Genomic DNA, 25,138 nt, shown 5'->3' on the forward strand with positions numbered 1-25,138 from the left:
TGCCTTTCTTCCCCTTGTTTGTGCTGAAACCCAAGCTGGGCATCTCTGCCAGCCAAGGCGCCTGCCTGCCAGCTTTCCCCATTGTTCTCTTTCCCCTTCCTTGATTGACCCATTCTCCCTGCTCTGATTGTCTCCGTTGAGGAATCATTGCCCCAGGAATTCCCCAGTCTTGCTGCCACACGTGGCTTCCTGCTTTACTGGTCCCTGGGTCCCAGAACCTCAGGGTGGCTGATCACTTGTCCCTCTAGGACTTCATCCTCTGAATTAAGAGGAGCAGATGTGTTGTTCCACGCAAGAAAGGTTTTCTAGAAATCTTGTGTCGTTAGTCGCTCGGTGATGCCAACTACTAATTTCATCACCCTAATGGGTTTCTACTTGATCTTTTTCTGAACCATGCTACTTGGAGCCCTTGAAATCTGGTTGGGGTGTTTGGTTTAAACGTCAGGTGAAGCAGGTCTTTGGAGCCGAAACTTCCTCTTGTTGGAGCAGAATTGCCTGTGCCAGCTCATCTGGTTTGTAAAGTTCATCACACACCAGGTTAGAGACATTCAGCTGGAAAAACTGAAGAGAGAGGCAGAAAATTAGAAAATCAGACGCTGAAAGTCTGTCACTTCTGCTGTCTTTTATGAACTGCTAGGCTGGATCATACTGCGTTTGTTTCTTTCTGTTAAGCTTAAATATTTTGGAAGTGTGCTTAGCTTTCAAGGATAGGTTGAATTCTTGTTACCAAGGCAAATGTTGTTTCCAAATAGCCAGTAGCCACAGAATCTTCAGGGATGCTCCTCTTAGCATTTCTTGAATATTAAAATAAAAGAAATGTGTTTTTTTTAAACGCCCAACAAGAAGGAAACTAATCTCTCTCTTGCTAAGACAAAATGGGAAGGTAATTGAGAAAATAAGTTTAATGCCTTTTTATTTTGCAGTATTTTTTTTTTAGCATTAATAGGATATGTTCCTTCCATCACGTACAAATTAAAAAAACTATTGCCAGTAACCACTGGATTCTTTATGAAGCTTTTAGACCTCATCAGTTTCCTTGCTAACTGGCAATGTACCTGCTCTAAAGCATTAGATTAAAAAATTAGAAAGTTCCAAATTGCCGTGCTAGTTTGCTGAACTAGCAGAATGTGTCCCTGTCATTTACTTCCTAAGCTGCACTCCCCCTTCTTTTAAAATGAAGACATCCGTTTGAACAAAATTAATCATTAATTTTTTTTTCCAAGTCGGCTGTTGAAAAATGTGACATTCTTAAGTCGGTAAGATGTTCAGAATAAAAATAGGAAATTCTTTGGAAATCCATTTGCAACCTAGCTTTGCTCTGATTAATAACCCTTGCAAATGTGTGCTTATTATACCATAAACATGACCTTTATAGGAACATTAGAAAACTCAAACTATGGATATGCCATGTCAGAAACTTTTTAAATGTCACAAAATGTAATGCTTTTACATTAATATGATTTTATAATACTTAACTGTTGAGGGTATTTTTGAACTTTTTATGAATTCAGGGCTTATTAAAGATTCTTTTTAAAGGGGCTCTGTCATTGAAATCATTGGGGTTGGCTCAAATTAGATGCTAAAGAATGCAAAGCTCCTTGGAAAGAAGTAACTTTTAACTATTTTTAGGTCTAGTGTGGCTAAGCTTGCTGAACATATATACTATTTCTCACCTTGTTTTCTTTGATCCCCTGACCAGAAGAGGAGAGTGAGCCTTTGGAGAATGTTTTCCTTCAAAGAGAGATGCTCCCTAAACACAGGACTTTGGGGAGCATGCATGGGGCCAAGGGGCAGTGGGTAGGTCAGAGCATGTATGGGGGTGGTGGGAGTTAATGTTGTCTGGCAGTGGTGGATATAAAACCTGTTCAGCTGGGGAGATTTAGGTCTAAGGTGGGCCACATGCCGCATGCAGTGGTAGATTTCTATTACTGTGTAATTTACCAGAAACTCAGGGGCTTAAAATATGCATTTATTTCATTAGCTCACATTTATTAGTTCACAGTTCCATTGATACGAACTCCAACACTGGTGTGGTTGTGTTCTCTGCTTCAGGGCAGCATAAGGCTGAAATCAAGATATTGGCTGGACTGAGTTCTCAGCTGGAGACTCCCGGGTGGGGAAAAATCTGTTTTCAAGCTCATTCTTGTTGGCAGAGTTCAGTACCTGTGGTTGTAGGACTGGGGTCTCTATTTGCTTGTCACTGTCAGCTGGCAGTTACCCTTAGCTCCTTAACACTTAGCTTCTAACAGCACGCTGAATCCTTTTGGTGCTTCTGTGGCCAGCGGGAGAACGTTCTTTGCTTTTAAAGTGCGCGTATGATTAGCTCAAGCCCATCTCAACAACCTCCCAATTTTGAGGTCATACCATGTAGCATAACCTCACAACAGGAGTAAGGTCCACTGAATTCACAGTCTTTGGGGATTATGTGCGGTGTGTACACGGAAATGCGAAAAATCTTAGGGACCATCTTAGAATTCTGCCCAACACACAGACACACACCCCCTCTCCTGGACCTTGGGCTTCTCATTCCTGTTCTCTGGCCTCAGGGTTCTCCATGTGTGGTCCCCAGACCAATGGCATCTGCATCAAGGCAGTTAGTAAGACATGCAAATGAGCAGTCTTATTCAAGACTCAATCAGAGACTCCAGGTGGGGGTAGACCTCAACAGTCTGTGTTTTAACAAGTCTTCCGGGTATGTCTGAGGCTCACTGAAGTTTGAGAACCAGCCCTTTAGACCAGGTTCAGCAAAGAGCTGGTGCCAGATGGCTAACTCTGACTTGATGACTGTTTTAATAAATAAAGTTTTATTGGTACATACTTACACCCCACTGTTCTCATATGACCGAGGGCCACCGTCACACGACGGTGGTGGAATTGCAGGACAGACCCCGTGGCTCACCGAACCTAAAATATTTATTACTTGGCCCTTTCCTAAAACAAAGTTTGCCTACCTCTACTGAGGAAGTAGATTACTTGATTGTTCAAGACGCATCCAGTTCTAACCTGTTCTGATTTTGCACATCTTCCCATATGAGTTCACAAAACTGCATGAGATTTAGAGGCTCGTTCTCCCAAAAAGGATTAACCCTTGACAGTCATTCCTAGTAGAGGTCCATTGAAAGTGTGTCATCTCCTCCAGACGTGATTGCAAGGAAAATAACTCTTTTTTCCTTCCTCTGCACTTTGAGCCCAGAGTCTGCTTTTTATGTTTTAAGTGAAAATGGAGAACATCTGTTCACCTTCCTTCCTATATTACTTTTCAAATAGTCAAAGGCTATTAAGTCACACTGAGTCTCTTCCCTTTGGCAAGTATCACCAATATCTTAGTTTCTCTCCATTCCTACCCTCTTGCTATTTGCCTACCTTTTAATCATGTCTGTTTCTCTACTTTGGATATTTACTAGGCTGTGTACATCTTTTGGAAGTTATTAGGCTCTGAGCATACTTAGCCACTCTTTCTGGCTTCTATTAAAACAAAGCAACAAATAAACAAACCCTCCAATAGTCTGGGTTTCAGCTCTTTGTTGTGGTAAGAGTTCTATATCCTTGTGGACCTTCTGACCTTAGTTTTGCCTGAAGGTCATTCAGTGTGGTCTGTGTCCCTCACTTTTTATGCCTTTGTCTCCAGAATCAGTCCAACAGTCGGACTTCCTGCAGGTGACTCTTTCTGAGACTTGACGCAATGATGTCAAACCTTTGGCTTCACAGAGGTTTTCACTGGCATCTGATATTTTTATTTGGCCAACTGATTGGTTCACCATACTCCAGGTACTCAACCCTAATTTTACAGTCCTTTTTGCATTTCTGTTTTGGAAAATTAATCCATCATCAGGAAACTTCTGCTTTCTCTTTCTTTCCTTCAATCACGTTAAGTTTCATCCTGAGTCTTGACATGCTCTGATTTGTGACAATGATCATATACATGACTGTTTTTTGTTTGGTTGCTTTGTTTCAGCTTTTCTTTTGTCGTTCTTAGGCTGGATTCTTCCAGAAAACATGTTTTTGTGTGTGCGTTCCAAATGTATGTGGAGTGTTGTTCTGTCCCCTTTGGTGTTTCTTCTACCCACTTTATCTGTGAGGTTCATTTATGCTCTTCGTATTACTGATTTCTTTGAGGAGCAGCCAGTTTTCCTAAGCTTGCCCCTTGAGGTCTGCCCTGTTATTTCCTTCAGCAGATTAAAGCCTGCTTATTTGAAATATCTCATTACTGAAATAATCACTTTTAATTTACCAATTGTGCTGCCTTTACTTTTCCAGAAACATAATGAATAACATAATTTGCTGCATGCCAATCAAATGTGTATCCCACGTGCCAAAAATGTAGGATGTTACTCACAGAGAATATTCACATAGGCTTTCTGAACGTGTGATTTATTTAAAATAAAAATAACAGGTTTTGTGAGAGGATTTACCTTACCAATTCTTCCATGTTATCAGGGAAGAACTCCAGATATTATGTAACAGTATCATACTCTGAAATGGGATGGAAGCATCTGAGTTCTCTGCAAACAGTTCTACGATGCTCCTCGCTATAAATGGAATTTATCAATAACAGTTGAGATCCCACCCAGACCAGCTAAATGAAAATGTGGCCAAGTGCAATTAAAAATGGAAGACACAGTTTAAAACAAAAATAGAAATTATCCAAAGCATCTACCTGGCTTTGTGGCAGAGGCCATTGAAGAAAGCTGTGTATACAACATGGTGGTCTGTGGGGAAGAGGGAACGTAAGGTTATGATCTGGTGTAAGGATAGAGAAGAAAGGATACTTTTGTGTAGAACTGTGTAGTGCTCATGATTTGGCAAAAGGTATCTGCAAAAAAGAGGCAATTAAAATTTTGGCTAGACTAATTAAATTCTTCAGCTGCAGTCAAGACTGCCATAAACAATTATTATCAAGTTGTCTCCAGTGTCAATATGCCATCTAAAACTTTGTCCGCCTGGAATAGTTGGAGAAAATGGAGCAAATGGACAAGAGAGCCACTCAGAAAATTGAGTGGCCTTGGTTCCAGTCAATGTGAATACCAGAACATGTCACATTTTGACCAGAAAAAAAAAAATATATATATATATATATATTTATTTATATATTTAAATATATATATATATATATATATCAGTATCAAATCTGATACCATTAATTAAACACCACATGTGTCTTTTTACGAAAGGACGTGGGATTCAAAGTATATGAAAATATGGAGGAAAGACCAAATTGAGGCCAGCCAATGTTCGACCAGAAGCTCATTTGCTTTTGTTAATATTTGCTAATATTAGCAAATTGCATTCGTTTTTCCTTAATGGTTCAGAAAAAGATTTCATTTCGTTAAACAAGAGAAAACTATTATTGCAAAGGGGATGCTAAAGAGACTAGGCGTGGAAAAAAAAATGTTTTTCTTATTCCCTCATGGTTATTTTTGCTTTTATGTTTATCAGGATCATATTTACTTTTATTGAAACTTACCCAGTCCATTCAAGAGAGTGGGTAACCAATGAATGTTTGACGACTGTTTGCGAGTGAGAATGAATGAGCTAAGAAGTAAATTGAAGGGAAAGGGAAGTGAGAGGCAGTAAAAGAGAAGAGGTTCATGAGCAGGTGAGAGATTGAGAACAACTAAAAAGGGAGGAATGTGAGCTAGTGTCTGTCCATTTTCCCACTGACCAAAAAGAATGTTAAATGTTTCCATCCCACATACTGAGCCAGCTATTACGGTTTGAGTAGCCACTGTGCTTTAGACACTGAGAATCTCTGTTCCGTACAATACTGTGTTGGATAATACCATACCCTTGATTGGCTACTTTCCAATTTGAAAAACAGAAATACTTCCGTAAGTTACCACGAGATGTTTTACGAGTGGTTAGTCCCATATAGGATATCTTTAGGAGACGGTTACTGTGTTGTTTATAGGCAGTTTCAGCAACAGTTCTGTCTAGGTCAGGTGAGTCATCTGCATATCTCATTTGCATATGATCACTTCCCGAGGTGATTCCCCCCTCCCACCTCCCGCCATCCTTCCTTATTGTTTTTCTTTCTCTTTTGAATATTGTTTCCTTTCCCTACCACCACAGGGCTCATACAGTGAGAAGAGGCAACAATGAATATTTTATGTTCTTAATAGGAATCAACCAAATCGTGTTGATGAAATTAAATATTGTTTGCCATTTCCGCTTATCCTCTTTGGATCAGCTTTCAAAGAAACAATGTCTTATTTACCCATTCATTTATTCATTCATTCACTCAAGAATACTTGAATGCCTGTAGTTTTCACAGCACTTTGTTAGGCGTCATGGAAAAAAAATAAGATAATACAGACATGGATGTTCCCCTTCAAAAATTTTTCAGCCAGAATGGAGTAACTTTACTATGAAACAAAACATATGACCCATGAGAGATATGATTAGTGATTTAAATAATAATAACTTTAATAAAATCAAATTTAATAAAACATTGTATATCAATTTATTTCCTATCACTTTAATAAAATAACAATAAAAAAGGCAATAAGAAAGTTATTATAATTTAGTATATACTCTGTTAAATATTTCTCTATGTAATCCTTATAGAAATCCTGTGATTTAGGTGCTATTTTCCTGAATTTATAGAAGAAGAAACTAAAAAGCTGTTAAGTTCCTTAGGACATGAAAACATTGGAATCTGAACTCAGATTTCTGATGGCAAAGCTGGTTTTCATAACCAGTTAAAACATTCTGTGGAAGTTTGCAAAAGAGAAAATTGATTATGGTGATAAATGGACAGTCGGAGCAGGGCAGGGAGACGTTGCATTGCAGGTAAACCTTGAAGGACAGGGAGGAGTTAAAGAAATGACACAGATTTTAAAAATTAAAAGTATTTTCCTTATCTTAGGTGTATGAGGCTGCTTCTAAATAGTATGAATAGGCAAGGAAAGGCCATGATGACATTGATGACATGGAGATGGATAGTGATCCCTTGGAAGGCATAAGGACTTTCGAAAACGGTATGCAGGACAGATCAGAATCGTTCAGGAACATACAAGGCCAATTTCAGGAGAGTCGCTTCTTACAGAATTCCTCTCCTGTCTCAGCAGGCTTTCCCACTCATAGCAATTTGACTTATTCTGTTTTGTTCTTCCTTTGGGGTTAGTGTCCTTTCCAAAGCACAAAATAATCTTTTCAATTTAAGGCAAACAAGCCCAGGAATTTGAAAGGACTGACTCTTATTCTTTGTGCCTGTGATCAGAGCCCCTTCTCAGGTTTCTTTTCAGGGCTGGTTTGTTTTCCACTGGACTTTTTGGGTTTACATGGGTCCAGTCAGTCCACGGGCTTCCACTCTCTAAGACAGATCAATGGGAAAGAATAGCCAAGAGGGAGCTGTGTATTTTCAAGATGTTCAATCACGTCCGAGTCATGAAGGGATCTCACAAAGCAGGTTCACTCTGTCAAAACTCACTGTTCAGAAAGCTAAGGAAGGGAAGTCTCCTGCTTCTCGAGGAGCAGGTGGAAATCTCCAGTTATCCTACTAACCTGGGCAAGCTTTGGGGGAAAAGTCCTCTTACGAGACTTCATCCAGAAGAAGGCTGAACGCTTTGCTCAGTGGCTTGCTATGAAGCAGCCATGAGGATTATTCCACTGTCCATCTCCCAGTGGTTACAAAGGATTTCCATACATCTTCCAATCTGATGGATGAGCATAAGAGTAGAGTTTAGGATGCCCGAATGTCACCATGTTTAGATCATTTTGAGTATATATGTTGGGGATAGCAAACGCTGGTTAACTGGATTAGATACTAGATACTGGTAGGTTGTGTTAGAAGGATTTTGAGGCCGACTAGAAATATGACTGATTGGTAACGTATGCCCTGAGTACTAGAAAGGAAAGCAGTGTCTTAGATTTCTACCTTTGGCTTATAGGGACAATGGATAGAATATGATTTTTTACAAAGAAAAATAATATTGAAATCAGTCAACCTGTGTTTGCATCCCAACTTTGAATTAGTGACTATAAAATACTTTATCTTATACAGCTTAAGTTTCAACTACTAAAAAAATTAAATATTAAGAGCTAATAGAATCACTATGAAAATTAAAATCATATATATATAAAGTGCTCAAAAATTATAGTGGTTATTATTATTAATAGTTATCATTATTATTTGAAATTAGAACTTTTAAGTAATTCAGTCTATATGATCCACTATATGCCAGTAGTGTACCGTTTAATTACTAGAATATTTCACTCTTATTTCTAAATTAAATTTTTCTCTTAGAAACTTATTTAGGCCTGTGCTATTCTGGACATCCAAAGACTAAAGACTAATAAGAGAATGAAATTTGCCATCCAAGAAAAATTGGAGACAGTGTCTGTGATGTCCTACCGCAGCCAGTTCATTCTGGCTCACTCTGAGTTGAGTGAAATGGATGGGGATTCGTAGCACAAGCCAAGATGTGCACGTGCCTCGTGGCAGCTCAAGAACTGTATGTTTTAGGCAGCAGTTCACCGGAAGGTGAGAACTCGATCATGGCAGACTGAAAAGCCTGTGTTCTCTTATGTCCTTTGGCCTCTGATCATGAACATCTAGTTGGTGCCTGATATTCTCTAAGCTCAGAGCCCCTCCAGCAGGCCGTCTCAGATTTAACTTTCAATGCTAGCTATTTCTACTGACATGGCTTCCAGCAGTGGAAACTCCCATCATTTTAGATTCCCCTTCATTTTAGAGTCACTTTAATCCTTGTATTAACTGCAGTATTGTATAATGTCTTTTATTTGATCATAATATAGATGTCCCTTTTCATTATGTGTTATGTTCTGGGAATAACTCCATAACCTTGATATAAAGACTTTCTCCTCCCTGAGGCTGAATGCAATTTCTGGGTTTTTTCCCCTCCTGCATTTGTAAATCCTTTATCTGCTTTCTTCCATCTACTTGAATGTGGAAATTTAAATCCTTTCCTCAGAGGTAATTTCCATGTTCATCAATTCCCCTTTCAAAACTGGTGGGGCTCACAAATTGTAGCTATTTGAGAGGGAGAGGCACGTAATATAATCAAAGAATATGGGCTTCATAATCAGACATCACTGGTTTTTAATTCTTCTTCGCTTTTCCGCTTAACAAGGTAGTTTATCTTCAGTAAAATGATCTCATGAAGCCCCCATTTCTTCACCTGTAAAACGAAAGCAAGGATATCTTCACTGTTTACGTAAATAATCTACATAAAGTCATCCAGCACAGAACATAGACTATAAGTACTCAAAATGACAGAACTTCTTATAAAACAAAAATGTGGTTATGTGTATCTTCTTGCTTGCAATCACTTACAAGCACTTGAAAACCAGTCATTTTCAGAATACCACCATTATGACAATTCCATTAGTAACTGATTTTACATCTTTTCCAAGGCCCAAATGTTTCAGAATTAAAAGAAAATACAAAGTTAGGTTTGTTCTAAGCCAAACCTGCCAGAAGAAACAATCACATCGAGGCCGAGACTAAACAGAGCACATGTTAGCTCCACAGGGAATGTTCTTGAGGAAATTGAAATCAGAATTTCTTTTTGTTATTATAGAGTTTGTAACAACGTTCACCAATGCGATGAAAACCAGAGCTCAGAGTTCCTAAATCCTGGAAGTTAATGGATGCTAAAAATGGGATGTGCTAATAAGTACAGGACCCTTACAGAAAAATGCAATCTTCATTTTTCTTAATACATTTTATTTGATGATAGAAATCTGACATAGTCTTTGCTTCCATGGTTATTTCTAAATGTCACCCAGTAGCTTATTCCAGTGGTATTTCCTAGAAATTTTGTGCCATGGCTATTATGGAAGAAAATTAAATTGAAATATGAAAAAAATCACAGTGAATCATTGAATAAAAGCATTCACAATAAGTGAGTGCTCTAGGAGATAGTACAATTAAGTTCAGTACAATTAATTTTGACAGATATAAATTTAGTTTCTATTTTGCTCTTCTGGTCTATGTAGACAGAGTGAAAAGGACAGTGGAGCAAATAACAGGTTCATTCAAATAGAATAAAAATTTGACATAAATTGGTGCAGCCACTATGGAGAACAGTACAGAGGTTCCTTAAAAAACTAAAAATAGAGTTACAATATGATCCAGCAGTCCCACTCCTGGGCATATATCTGGAAGGAATTCTAATTCAAAAATGCATATGCACGCCAATGTTCACGGCTGCACTATTTACAACAGCCAAGATAGGGAAGTGACTTAAATATCCATTGGCAGATGCCTGGATGTAGAAGATGTGGTATATATATACACAATGGAATACTACTCAGCCATAAAAAAAGAATGAAATAATGCAATTTATAGTAACATGGTTGGACCTAGAGATTATCATATTAAGTGAAGTTAGTCAGACAATGACAAATATCATATGGTATCACTTATATGTGGAATCTAAAAAGATGATACAAATGAACGTATTTACAAACCAGAAGTAGACTCCCAGACATAGAAAACAAACTTATGGTTACCAAAGGAGGAAAGGGGGGAGAGAGAAATTGAGTGTTTGGGATTAACATATATACATTAATATGTATTTAAAATAGATAAACAACAAGGACCTACTGTTTAGCACAGGGAACTATATTTAATTTCTTGTAATACCTATAATGGAAAAGAATCTGAAAAAGAATATGTATAAATATATGTGAATCATTATGCTGTACACCTGAAACTAACACAACTTTTAAATCAAATATACTTCAATTTGAAGAAATCTGATAGCTTTGGCTAAACACCTGTGTCTTAGTCTATTTGGGCTGCTATAACAGAATACTTAGAATTGACTAGATGGCTTGTGATCAACAGACATTTATTTCTCACAGTTCTGGAGGCTGGGAAGCCCAAGACCAAGGCACTGGCTGGTTTGGTATCTGGTGGGAGCCCACTTCCTGGTTCATATACGGCCACCTCTCCTAATGGAAAGAGCCAAGGATCTTTCTGGGGGCTCTTTAATAGGGCACTAGGTCCATTCTTGAGGACTCCACCCTCATGACCTAATCACCTCCCAAAGGCCCCATCTCTAAATACCAACACATTGGGGGTTAAATTTGGACATATTAATATGGAGGGGACGCAGACATTCAGTTTATAGCATTATGATATCTGATAGATTTAACATATGCATAATATACAATATATTGGATTGTAAGCCCTAGTAAAGGCAAGAAACATGAAATTTTTCTTACATATATATATATATATTTTTCAGATTCTTTTCCATTATAGGTCATTACAAGAAATTAAATATAGTTCCCTGGGCTAAACAATAGGTACTTGTTGTTTATTTATTTTATATATAGTAACGAGTATCTGTTAATCACAGAGTTATAATCTACCCCTTTTCCCCCCAGTAACCACAGTTTGTTTTCTATTTCCCTGAATCTATGAAACTTTTTCTTGAATAATTCAGTGCCTTACAAGTGAGTTACTCTGAGTATAATTGATTTGATTCACTTTGGCTTAGTTTAATTGAAACCAACTTTTGTTTATAGATTTTTTTTTTCTCTATCACAGGTCATCAAAAAATTGGCAATCTCTGAATAAAATTTACATATAAGAGCTTAAACTTTAGAAGTGGAATGTTTGGTTTTGAAACCTGTGTCTACAACTTATTGTGTGACCTTGAACAATTGTTTTAACGTCACCATTGCTCCATTTCCTTATTCATAAGGCTCTGAGAGGACAAAAGAGAGAAACTACATAGAAAACCCAGCACAGTGTCCAGTGTACAGAAGCTGAAATGTTGCTGCTTTTATGCTTGTGGAGGAAGGAGAGTTGTTTACAAGATAGAATTTTCATAACTAAAAAGGGAACATGTTTAAGAAGCTTCTGTAGTGCCGGGGAAAAAAATGCTAATACAATTATAATACAGAAAGATTAGATTTATGGTTGGTCCACTTATTTATTATTTTAAAGGAAAAAGCAACAATAGAAGTTTCATTGGATTAAAAATCTTTGATAAAATGTTCCTCACCCTTTTGCAGTGCACTTCAATAAACTCTGTCATTGTCCCCATCTCTAGGTCTCTAGTTCTCCAAGGAAGTTAGTTACTGGGTTTTGAAATGAATGCGATTGTTAATTTGGGCACAACAGAAGAAAGAGTGCAGTATCTCAGCCGGCTGTGATTCAGTTTTACTCAGTCCTCTGTTGGTTCATCCATTCATTCTTGGAAAAAGACAAACACGTCAGGAAATAGGTACCAGGAACTCCCTAACACGTAAAAGTCAAGGAGGAATACAATAGACTTTCTCCTTAAGACCCAGCATCCTCAGGTGGGGAAGCAGACAGAGAAGCACGTAAACACAGCAATGTGTGAGCACATCAGGGTAGGGCGCCAAAGGGGCACGCTTTCTACACTGACATCTGTTAGACACTACGTAGAGGACGTTGTCCATGAACTGTGTTCTGAACCAGGAATAGATGAGTGGTTACTTGCTCTAACTTGATGGAGGGTTAGAGAGTATGTGCAGTGGGATGTAACTGAGATAAATACAAATTGCAATGCTTGAGAGGCTGTCATGGCTTGACATTTTCTAGACCTGAGTGCTGGTTGAAACCTGCCATTCCAAAAGTAGGTTATATTAAATCTTCTAGATGAATCAGTTCCTTTCTACACCTTTACAACATATTTACCACTGTCTAGAGTGTCCTGCTTTACTTTTCCTTCCCAGTCAGGTTGTTCAAAATGGGTTTCTCCACTAGACTCCATTCTGAATCCCTCATCCATCCCTGACCGTCCTGGAAAGTGGCTTCTCTTTGATGTCACCCTGCTCAAGGACTCATAAAGGCCACCAAAAATCTCGACGACATTAGATCTCACGGAGGTTGCCATCTTACTTGATCCCTCCGTGGGCAACCTCGGTGCTGACCACCCCTTCCTGCGGTTAAAACCTCTCCCTCTTGCCTCTGGGTGGTCATCCTCCCCATCTTGTTCTTTCTCCAGCCCTTCTCATTCTTCTTCACCGAGCTGAAGATCGTCAAGTTTCAGGCTTACCCCAGGTCTCTTTGTTCTACAGTTTCCCAAGGAAATCTCTTTCATGTCCATGATTTCAGTTCTTTCCTGATGACTCTTCACCATTTCCTCAGAATGAAGTCTGCCCAGAGCTGTCTTCTAAGCAGGAGTAGCACTTACCCAAGGGCCAGATTTCCACTTACACCTCATCCTCATTGTGTCAAAAACTTAGCTTGTCGTCTCTTCTTAGACTCGCTCTTCCTCAGGGGTTCTCTGCCCCAACTAGTAGCCTCACCATCTACATCGTGAGGACACTTTAGGGAGATAAAGGTATTCCCTCATTTGTGTGATTCTTCCCTAACTCACCCTGATAATACTGGGAAAGCCACACTAAACCACTGAAGCTCAGGAAATGTTTCCTGAATACCTGGGGTCACGTTGAGTGCCTTCCCAGATTGGCACATGCTTGAAGGAGATAACACAATTATATCATGTGGAAAAGGCGTGGGGAAAGAAAGATATTTGTCAGGCTGTGGAGTAACTGTGGACCATACACTAGCTGTCCTTGTATGGAGAAGTTCATGTGGGCAAGTCTCAACTGGAAGGCACAGATCATGGGAAAACAAGACGGTGTAACAAGATTTCAAAATCTTTTTTTTTTTTTTTCTCTCTCTCTTTAAAGATTGAGATGACTAACACCTGGATATTGTGAAAGGAATTACCCTGACAGACAGATGTAGCCAGGCGGGTTTAACTGCCCACGTAAACTGGATTTGAACACTTGGCTGTTAGTGAGGCCAGATTGTGACACACTTTGGTGAAATAAAAGCTTTGGGGTAGCACTCTCAAGAATTACCAGGTACTAATAAACATCCATGTGCCCCAGGACTGGCTCTTTTTGCATCCTTGGTTTGAAGGTATGGTATCATTTTTATCCAAAGCACTCATCATTCATTAATATTGATTTCAGCATTCCATTTTTTTAAATGTGGTTGCCCTTTGAAGATTTTCACCATTGAGCCCACATGGAGATTTACAGATTGGCCATTGTCTTCTCCGGGAATGGATGACTAATTCTTTCTAGTATCATCTCAGCAGGGTCTAGCCATGTTTGGCTCTGGGAAAGCACTCTTTCTCAACCCCAAAAGGAGAAGGACCCAGGAGAAAGCAAGACCCTGTCTCCTATTAGCAATGCATTCTGGAACACCTTACCTTTAAATTACTTCTCACTTGAGAGTGTGGCTTTTGCACTAGAGCTATGAAGTCTAATAGAAACTTCTGCGATGGTGGAAACATCTTTTAACTGCAGTAGGCAATGAACTAGTCCCTGTCCACACGTGGGTACCAAGCACTTGAAATGTAGTTGGTGTGACTGAGAAACTGAATTTTTAATTTGGCTTAAATTTGCTTGACTCTAATTTAAAATAGCCACACATGGGAGTGACTGCCATATTGGACAGCTCAGCACTAGAGCTCCTTTTTTCATTAGTTAGAATTAATTTCGTGGAATTAAATCTTGAGGAATTCCTCCTGAGGAAAATTTTATATTTTCACATCCACTGGTGCAGACTGGAGAGGCAGCTTCCAGGCAGAATCTTTTGATTGCCTTTGAGGAGGTACTTGTCCTGACTAACACACTATTTGACAGAGGGGCTCAAGTGTGGAGGGTATGTAGGATTAAATGTCTCAAACTCCTTACCCTGGTACTCTGAACAGACTCTTCCTACAGTGACCCAGACACCAGAAATTGTTATGCAAGTTGGTTAAATAAGTGAGAGATTCCACTTTTCTTCTAGTGAAGACATGACTCAGGATATTGGCAACTAGGCAGTAGAGGTATTTTGATTTTGGTCATGGTCCTCAGTGGCAACGGCAGAGAACACATTAGCTAGTCCTGTTTTCTTAACTTTCTTCTTTGGGGTAGCATCCTGGAATATTTAAACACCACAACTTAAAATGAGTTCATAAAAGGATTTGAACAAGGGAAAACAGGGCTCACTCATTCACATGTGTTTTCTCTCACTAGTTAAGATGGTGTCAGATGGTTGACTTGGACAAACGTTTCTGAATCACTGTCTCCCAACTGCTGCTCCAATTGTCCTGACTCTGACATTCTCACCTCATTCCTCTCTGTGGTCAAGGGCAGGGTGTGTGAGTCAGCAGTCAACACCCTTTGTGGCTTAGTGCTGCCAACTGCCCCCACGGACCAGACCTGGCTTTCACGTTTGAATTGACCTGCCAAGGGCAAGTCACTTTAGGCCAACGAGGGCCTTCATCCTGAAGGAGAAGGTGATGAGTCCATTTTCCAAACCCTAGTAGGTGAACCGACAATCCAAAACAGAAAAAATGAAAACAGTAAAAGAAAAATTGTGACCAACCCATACTAAATTCACATTTTAACTCAAAACTCGTTTCTAGTTGTATCTTGCAGTTGGGAACAGTGTTTAAACAAAGAGAGGAGGAACTGGATGGGAGTTTGGGTCACTGAGGTTTAAGGAAACATGGTAAACATCCCAGTTTTCCTAGCTAGGGAGTAACAAACAATCTCAACAACAGACTGCCCCTTGTCATCCCCAGCCAACAACCAGGCAGCCACACAAGGGAATGCAGCAAACACTAATCTGTTTTTCTGATTTGGCAATTGGATGTTAAAGAATGTACACTGGAGGGCTTTGGAAACATGTTTGATGTGATAGTCGTGTCTTTTGGGATTCTTTCTCAAATATAGGACAGAACCAGCATCTTCTCATGGTAGGTAAATATTGGTAATAAATACTGAATATTCCTTTATTGTCTCCCGTACAAGGGATGGGTCTGTTCTTTTTTCTTTTTCTTTTCTTTCTTTCTTTTTTTTTTTTTTTTTTTTGAGCAGTAATAGAATTTTCTCACAAGATTTCTGATTTAGTCCATTACATGCTGGCTGCAAGGGAGCTGACTTGCCTTATATGACAAGCCTGACTTCGTAGAGTATTCCTTTTTGTTGTCATTTTGTTTATTTGTTTGTTTGTTTAACTTTAAAAGCTATTTGCATCAGTGCATAAAAAATTGTTGAGGTTACTCGCATTTACATCCAATACCATTTATTACCTGTGTAATTTTAGGTGAGATGTATTTTAGGGGATAGCTTAGACTTTGGAGTTTGTAAACTGGGTATTAAAATAGATACCTGGCAAAATTCATGTGCATTTTAAAGGAATTTTAAGGAGATAGCAGGTCTAGTCCATGTCAGTTGCTTTACTCAATTGATTTATAAAATTTAGCTATATTCTCAGCATTTCACTCCCACCCACCCTGGCTGGCCAGTTGCAGTAATGACAACATTCATTCCATGGCCAGGGTTCTGTGTCAAATCAAGTTTTGCCTTTATGCCCCAAATCCATCATTTCTTTCCTACTTCCTATTAGTAGTATTACATCTAATTCTTTGATGTCCACTATCCCATAGACCTCAGATATCCTATTGCACCCCTCCGTCCCACAATGGACATGGCAAATTCTTTTTTTTTGATTAAGTATAGTCAGTTACAATTTGTCAGTTTCTAGTGTATAGCACAATGTCCCAGTCATGCATATACATACATATATTCATTTTTATATTCTTTTTCATTAAAGGTTATTACAAGATCTTGAACATAGTCCCCCATGCTATACAGAAGAGATTTTTAAATCTATTTTTATATATATAGTGGCTAACATTTGCAAATCTCAAATTACCAAATTTATCCCTTCCTTCCCCCTTTCCCCCCAAGTAACTGTAAGATTGTTTACTATGTCTGTGAGTCTTGTTTCTGTTTTGTAGAGGAATTCAGTGTCTTTTAAAATTTTATTTTTTATGGATTCCATATATGAGTGATATCATATGGTATTTTTCTTTCTCTTTCTGACTTCACTTAGAATGACAATCTCTAGGTCCATCCATATTGCTGCAAATAGAATTATTTTATTCTTTTTTATGACTGAGTAGTATTCCATTGTATAAATATACCACATCTTCTTTATCCAGTCATCTATCAATGGACACTTAGGTTGCTTCCATGTCTTGGCTATTGTATATAGTGCTGCTATGAACATTGGGGTGCATGTATCTTTTTGAATTAGAGTTCCCTCCAGATATATGCCCAGGAGTGGGATTGCTGGATCATAGGGTAAGTCTATTTTTAGTTTTTTCAGGAATCTCCATACTGTTTTCCATAATGGCTGCACCAAACTGCATTCCCCCCAGCAGTGTAGGAGGGTTCCCTTTTCTCCACACCCTTTCCAGCATTTATCGTTCGTGGACTTCTGAAGGGCATGGCAAATTCTAACTGAAATAGTTGGGAATGGATGTGAGTAGTGTTCCATGTATATCAAATCAGGTGTTTTACAAGGAACTACTTAGGACTGGATGTTGTATAAAATGCTCTGATGTTCTTCTGTTAGGTATGACTATTCTGAGCAGTTTAGCAGTTTAATCACGGCTCACTATTGACACTATTGAAATATACATATATACAGGTAAGCATATAAAAGAATATATATAAAATTAAATTGATGGTAAAGGAAAAAGATGTGATAGAAATTATTCCTCCCATCAGGAAATCAGGGATTTTGGCTACTTCCTATAAATAATAATATTATAATATATATAATATAATGTATGTTATTTGATAATAATATATTTAGCTGTATATCTATATATTTTAATGATTCACAGTTCTAACGCATGTACTGTCATGAATATTTAACAGCATCAACCCTTAATCATTTTGAGCTTTGGTTTTGTCATTTGGAGAAATGAGTGATTAAGTAGCAGGTGAAGCTGTCAGGATGTCTGTGACTGTTTGATGAACCCTGGATAGATCAAGTGCAGAAGTTCAAGGTTAAAGTGTCGCATGAGGGAAAGAACATTATCCGGCTCTTGAGGAATATTTCAAAATATTGATTTACAGAGTGACCCTTTATTGTAAAGTCTTTCTTTCTGCTGGGATCAAAATAAACAAAGTGAAGAATTTTCAGGTGCTTTTAAAATCATCTTGACTGACCACTTTCAGGGAGCCCAGATTTCTGTCTTGACCACCTTGAACCATGGCTCCTTTGGAACTTATTGGGTTCATTAAAAAAAATATCCCTCACTCAGTGAACACTGGCCAGGCCCACTGCTCGGCACTCTATAGACTTTCTCTCTAATATGATAGAGTCAACTGACAACCACTGGTTTACAATTCCTATTTATCTGTCTAAGTTATTGAAACACACATTTCCAAATTTACATTTTTTATTGAAGTATTGAAGTCGGTTTACAATGTGTCAGTTTCTGGTGTACAGCATAATGGTTCAGTCATACATACACATACATATATTCCTTTTCATATTCTTTTTCATTATAAGTTACTTTAAGATATTGAATACAGGTTCCTGTGCTCTACAGAAGAAACTTGTTGTTTCTCTATTTTATATAATAGTAGTTAGTATCTGCAAATCTCGAACTCCCAATTTATCCCTTCCCACCCCATTTCCCCCCTGGCAACCATGAGTTTGTTTTCTATGTCTGTGAGTCTGTTTCTGTTTTGTAAATAAGTTCATTTGTGTCTTTTTTTTTACATTTTAATTAGATTTTCAAAAACGCAAACTTTTGAAGTGAATGCAACAAGTTACTTTCTCAAATAGTCTCTATTAACAGCTAGGTTATTCTGGTACTTTTTTCAAATGCACAGATTTGTACTTCTGTGAATACACAGCTGCCTTGTGAATAGACCAAAGTAGTAAGTAATATGTTTGCACTGTAGTTCAATTCCAAATTCTAAATATGAATATAAACTAACAAAACCAGTCATCAAAAAGGTGCAGAGAGTTTTGTGAACTTACTGCATCCTATTTATTTTATTTACCTTCATTATTCAACACCTTCTTCAGTATAACTATAATAATTAATCTCTACTCAATAAATTTTTTTATTTGTTGACTTTCATGGCATATAAGAAATTTGGCATGGAGTGTCCATAGACAAAGGACATGAATTTGTTATTTTTTCAGTCTCCATTCCACAAAGGCTTCAAAAAGCTTTTCTCAAATTAAGAACATCAATATTTCCAGAAATGTGACACTCCAATGAATAAAGCAAAACTTGGTAAATAATAACAACAAAACAACTCTTTTTTAAACCTGTAGGCCTGTCTACAAATTCATTATATATTTTGATGTTTATTATTGTTGAGATAATTTTATAATAAAGAAAAGAATAATAAATATGTATTCCTGTCCTAAATATAATAACTTTGATTTAAAAAATGAAAGAATGAAATAGTTGTTTTCTCAAGGAGCATATTTAATCAGCTTTGCAGGGGAAACATATTTTGTTTGCTGCTTTTGATTTTACACTATTTGCAAATAATGTTCTTGCTGTTGAGCACATACAGATTGCTATAAGTAAAATGTTTGAGAATGTATCCTAATTTTAAAGGCAGAAATATTAGCCCCAGATAATTTTTAAGATGTAGCCTCAATTTTGTGCCTCAATATTAAGCCATAGATTTAGAGGCAGTTCTCTGTGTTAGAATAAAGTAATCCGGTGTTTCACTTCGACCCATGAATTGTTATTCTCTGGTGTCATAGGTCACATGCTGCTGGATGTGGACTCTGAGACTTTACTGGGGACCATCTCCTGCGAAGAATCAGAGATTCGGGCCTGAGCAAAGGGAGAAGTTGAACTGTGATGCAGTCACAACAGAGGTCTCAGTCTGTCCTAGGTTCTATGAGGTGCTTTAGAGCTGACATAGAGCTTCAGGGTTGCCCTGGCTTGAGGCAAGGGGGAGAAGGCAGTAAACCCCTGCATGAATCCATCGTTACCTGGGGCTACCAGCCTCTCCACTCGGGAGGGACTTTGACCTTGGTTTAAGCAGCTTCCTTTGATCCAAGGCAGTGCTGGAAGAGGATCCCAGGTGAGAGACATCAGTGGTGGCTCCCCAGCAGTTGGGGAGCCTTCATCAGGAAGGGGGCTCTCAGGAGCATACCACAGCATCCACTACACCTGGATTTGCAGAGCAAGTAGCCAAAGAATATGTGGTCACGAGTTCTTTGTTTTCCACTGATCTTTCAGGTTTCTCCCTTCAAACAGGTAGTAGGGGATGGACACAAGTAGTAGCTCCACCTTCTCCCCAGTTTTACGACTCTGATGTTTTTATCCCCTAGGTAGGAAACTCCCGTTGCAACATTGAGAAAGCACCTTGAATTGTCTGTATAATGGATTGCAAAGGAATTAAGTATCTGGGAGAAAGGAAGGTGGGAGTTAACTTCCCTGGCAATCAAATCAACATATATTTCTTCTTTGTTCCTCTCATTTTAGTGGATAAAAAAAGAAGCTTGAGTTTGCCCTGAACCTCTTTGGATATCCTGAACCAGAGAGAGACTGATAAATGAAATAATTACAGAATATGTTCCTGCTAAATTGTATTCTTGTAATTATAAAAATAGAATATCTCTTTGGATGCGACGCAAACAGCTAGTTTATCAACTTACTTCTTTCTCCACGATAATATGTTAGCCCTTACCTGATTTCTAAGATTTTAGGGTCAAACAAGGTAATCAGTGTGCATGAATGAATACTTTTTGCAAAGCATGTGATACAGATAATAATAATTTCTAATTATTTATTGAAAGCTCACTATTATTTTTGTAAACCTGTTAAGCTATACCACTGACTCCAACCCAAACTTATTTTACTCCTGAGTTTTCTAAAGAGGCATCCACCAAAATTTAATTTTTTGGTTCTTTAACTTTTCATCGAAAGAGAAGTTGTCAGCAATACCAAAGTCATGACAGGTCCATCACCAAAGTTCTATGAATGTCCTCTCCAAGCAAGTGTACCGCCAGGTGGACCATAAACTAAGTTTACGATGTGCTCTGGTGAATGTAGACGTGTTAAATTTTGCTTTTATCTGTTTGTTTTAACGTCTGCCCCGCACTTCCTGACTTGGACTACTTTTTATTTTAATTCGTTGGCAGATTCAGACTCGCTGTTACTGGCCTTGTGGTTGCGGAGGAACACTTCAAGAGGGAAGTGAAAAGAGGCAGGGGGAAATACTAGTTGTGTTAATTTGGCTCCAGTTGATTTTATACTTGGAGCCAGGAGAGCTAATGGTTTTCCTGGGGATGGTTAATTAAATCCTGTGCTGACGGCTTCTGTTACACGTATTAAGTCACCCACCTTGTTAGTAGATCTTCTGGTCCAGTAGGGTTGGCTTTAGCGTTGGGGGATCATTTTTTAAGTGTTTACCTTTGTTCGGGTAACTGACTGAGAGCAAGATGATGGGGGTGTGTGTGCGGTTGACCGGCACTGACTGTGAGATTTGTAAAGATCATTTGTGTGGGATTTCACTCCACTTTGTTTTAAAAACAAGATAGTAGGCAAGTACGCGGCACAGACAGGAACCTTTCTTCTCTTTTCTGTCTCTTAAAATTCTCTTCCAGGAGAACAGCAAAAATCCCACTGCATTTTGTTTTCCTAATGCTTCTTGGATTCTCACTAGCAGGGTCTTTTTTTTTACAGTCTGTTGCTTGCCTCTCAGATTAGAAGGCTGGCATAGTTTAACAGTTTCCTAGGATTCAAACAGCCTTTAATTAACAACAAATGTTGTTATTTGGAATGTTACCAAAATATGGGAGACAGAACAGGAAAAGTGGGCTTCTGTCCTTTCAACTTCTGAATGCACTGGAGTCCTAGGAAGGGGGCAAGGGTGCAATTTCCTTGCAAATAGCTGATTGCCCACTGATACGCAGAGGAGGTGTCTATGTTGCTATAATATCCCATTGCCTGCTCACTGGTGATCTTCTAAATTCCACCTGTTTGTGACTGGGAAGGAGGCAGGTTGTCATTGAATGTTCAGAGCCACAGGGGTGTAAATAGCGCAGGGACTACATGATTAGTAGCTGGATTTGCTGGTTTTAATCTTCCAGTTGCCAAGGCAGTAAGGTGTGGCTGCCTGTGTTTGTGGTTAAGTTCCTTGTCCGCGCCAGGTTCATGTCATCTTGCTGCCAGAGTTTTGGAGGTAGTAGAAAAGAGCAGTTCTGTAAATTAAACACTCATACTGGATGCATATTTTGAGCAAAAGTTAGTTTTCAAAGAGGGATGGGGGAGCAGTGGAGGGGTCTCCCCTTTGAATCAAGGGATCATGGCTACAGAGTTGTTACTGACTCAATCCAGAGCTCTAGGCAGGAAAAGAAGGATGGATTGGAGAATATGATATGTCTGAAATGTTAACAATTCCTTGCATTAATTGGAAAGTTCTAATCCAACAAAGAAAAGGGAGCAGCTCCACAGGCTTCCTCTGCTTCAAGACACAGCTGTGCACTGGCCGGTCCCCGGTTGAAGTCAACACTCTCTGTGCCTTGTTTTTTTCCAGTGATCCTTGAAGCTGGCCTTTTGGTCTCAAAAGAGACTGTGGTGTTTGCGTATTGTATGTTTGACACGTGCGATGCCCCTGATCGCTCCCTTTTCTCTCCTGTGCAGGTGGTACGTGCCAGAGCCCTGCTCTCCCAGCCCTGGTCCGCCCACCAGCCCCTCCTCTGCAACCGTCGCTGGACATTAAACCGTTTCTTCCCTTTCCTCTTGACACTGCGGCCGCAGTCAACCTCTTCCCCAATTTTAATGCGGTAAGTCCTGTGGCCATCTGCCTGTGCCAGGGTGGTAGGCACTGGAAAACCTTAAGGGCCGGGGTGAGCTGGTCACTACCTCTATTTCGCTTCTTTGCTCTAGTCCATGGCTGGTCCGAAAGCACAACAAAGCTAGTTGTCTGCCTGGTGGTAAGGTCCCCAGAACCAGGTGCCTTCAAGGGAGAATGAAAGGAGATTCAATCTGACTGGGTTGACCCTGAGTTCATGTCTCCCTTTTGGTATCTTTCTAGGCAACACTAACCTATAAAGCTTTTATTTTATTAGGTTTTCAAATTTTATTTAATTTTATTTTTTTTAGTTTCTTTTCCATGCTAAGTTCAATTTAATTGAAATTTAACAGATTTGTTAGAGCATTTGAAGGCAAGTAGCTGTATACTAATTTAAACACGTCTTTCTTCTCTCTGGGTCCTCTTTAATTTTTAGATCTGTTACATCTTTTCTAATTGAATAAAGAGGACCCTGGTGTTAATCACAACACAGATAGACACCAAGGTATAGAGCACATTTTCGCTTCTTAACTTAAAACAACATAGCGTGCTGGTAGCAAGAATTTTCTTCTTTTTTTTTTTTTTTTTTTCCTTCTTGCTTAGCTTAAGTTCCTCAACTTAAGTCTTTCTTAAATTACCTTGTTTGGGGAGCTTTCTCAACAGCCTCCTCAACAGCAATTCAATCCTTACTTGCTTCTGTTTTCACTCTTAAGCATGTCTTTGCAGGCTGCCAGAGTCCTCGAATTCATCATCATCTTTCTTTCGTACAAGCAGTGAGAATATTCTTAGGATGGAAACAGAAGTAAGGGTTGAAAAGGTTAGAAGCCAGTAAGTGACATTTTTTTCTAATATCATGTGATTCAGCTTTCAGCAGTTATTAGAAGGCGAGGCTGAGTTTATCAATGACAGGACTTGTCAACACACGCAAAGTGAAGGGGATTAAGACGTGAGTCACTGAGTGCCCAGGGAGCTAAATAACCCAGATTTCTTGTTGTAACATCTTGTCCCCATGATGGACTTGAAAAACAGCTCGGCCCACAATTAGATCATTCTCCTTCAGGAGACAGAAGTGGGTCTCATTTTCACTAATAATTCTTCATCACGGGACTTCGGACCTGCCAGTAAGATGCTACGGTTACCTGCCGGCCTTTACTGAAGGACAAGGGAGAATTACAGTGATGGCTTTGTCTTAGGGGTCATGAAGGATTTTCCACAGGGATCTTATTTTGAAATGGATGGAACAGAAACAGAGCAACAAAAAGATCACATTTCCAAAGTAGAGGTTTCTAATTGTAGGTGTTTCAATAAGAGTAGAGAACAAATTGCTCCGAATCAAATTCCCTGCTTCTTGAACGACCACGTTACAGCCCCTGGGTTTCCTCTCTCTGAGCTCCTTGCCTGTTCTTCTCTTAAGTGACTTCTTAGCACAGTCTTGCTTCCCAGGAAGACACCCAGAGATGTCCCATCAGGGTGTTTTGTGTGACCTCCTGTCACTTGGGTCTCATGTCAGCTTTAGAGAAGCTGAGGTAAAACTCCTGGAAGGTTGTAGAAGACTGGGTTTAAAACTTTTGCTTTGCCCTTTGGGTCACATTATAAACAAAATGGTTCATCTGATTGACAGTGAGTATTGTTCGTCATAAAACAAAGATGAGTGATATACTGAGCTATAGGATACTGAGCACACCTCTTTAATCTCTTTGCTGGTGTTTCCTCATCTTTAATGTATAGGGAGTGGATCTGATAATCTCTTCCTTTGGGGTTATACTGCTTAAACTATCTGAGCATTTGTGGGCATAGACAGTCCTGAAGGGGGTCAGGGGGACTCTGAGCTAGACTGACTCGGTTCAAGTCTAAGAGCCGCTACCTTGGGTAAGTCATGTTATCCCCAGGTATCTCCGTGTCTTTATAAAACGGGATGAATACTGAACCTACTTCATCAGCTTGTGGTAACGATGACGTGGGTTAAATCACTTGGCCCCGGCTCAGCATATAACAAACACTGTTTGAGTACTAAGCATTGTGTTTATAAATACCCTGTAAATCCTCATTTTGAATGTGGAAGTTCACCGACTAAGCGATGGCCAGGTTTTACTTGGTTCTTTTTCTTCTGTGACTGATTTTGACTTGTGGTGGTTTGTTCCACTTAAAACGAGAGACTGTGCTGCTGCACCTATTGGTTATGTCCTTCCAGGGCCAGTCAAGCTGCAGCCAGTCACAGATTAAGCCACTCCTTGCTTCCAGCTGGACGGAATGGTTGCAAAGCCCCAGACTGGATGGCCTTGGACTGAGAATTAGGGGGTAGAGCATCTCTCCAAGTAGCAGCCTGAGTTGTTGATTTTGTAGCAGGTGTGACTCTTCAAACCACAAATTCAGGGTGTATTAAATGTAACTTTTTATTGCTCTAAGTTAATTTTATCTCTGGTTCAAAAGCCCATTTTATTAGTCTGCAGGGAAATGTAATTGAATTCTTTTCAGGGTGCGCCAAGTTTCTGGAATCAAACAGACTATCCATCCAGCTTTTGGTGGGAGACTTCCTCTGCTCATC

At 39.1% G+C, this 25,138-nt stretch overlaps 1 protein-coding gene across 4 annotated transcripts in view; it reads left to right on the forward strand.

The window, feature by feature from the left end:
- ZNF385D (zinc finger protein 385D) overlaps positions 1 to 25,138 on the forward strand; it is a 290,014-nt gene that overhangs the window by 50,236 nt on the left and 214,640 nt on the right. For all 4 annotated transcript variants that reach the window (XM_074371716.1, XM_074371727.1, XM_074371723.1 and 1 more), the window contains exon 2: positions 22,443 to 22,585. In XM_074371716.1, coding sequence (XP_074227817.1) covers positions 22,443 to 22,585 — 143 coding nt within the window. The remainder of the gene's footprint in view (positions 1 to 22,442; positions 22,586 to 25,138) is intronic.

This window comes from Camelus bactrianus, chromosome 1 (assembly GCF_048773025.1).
Source record: "Camelus bactrianus isolate YW-2024 breed Bactrian camel chromosome 1, ASM4877302v1, whole genome shotgun sequence".
Lineage (NCBI taxonomy): Eukaryota > Metazoa > Chordata > Mammalia > Artiodactyla > Camelidae > Camelus > Camelus bactrianus.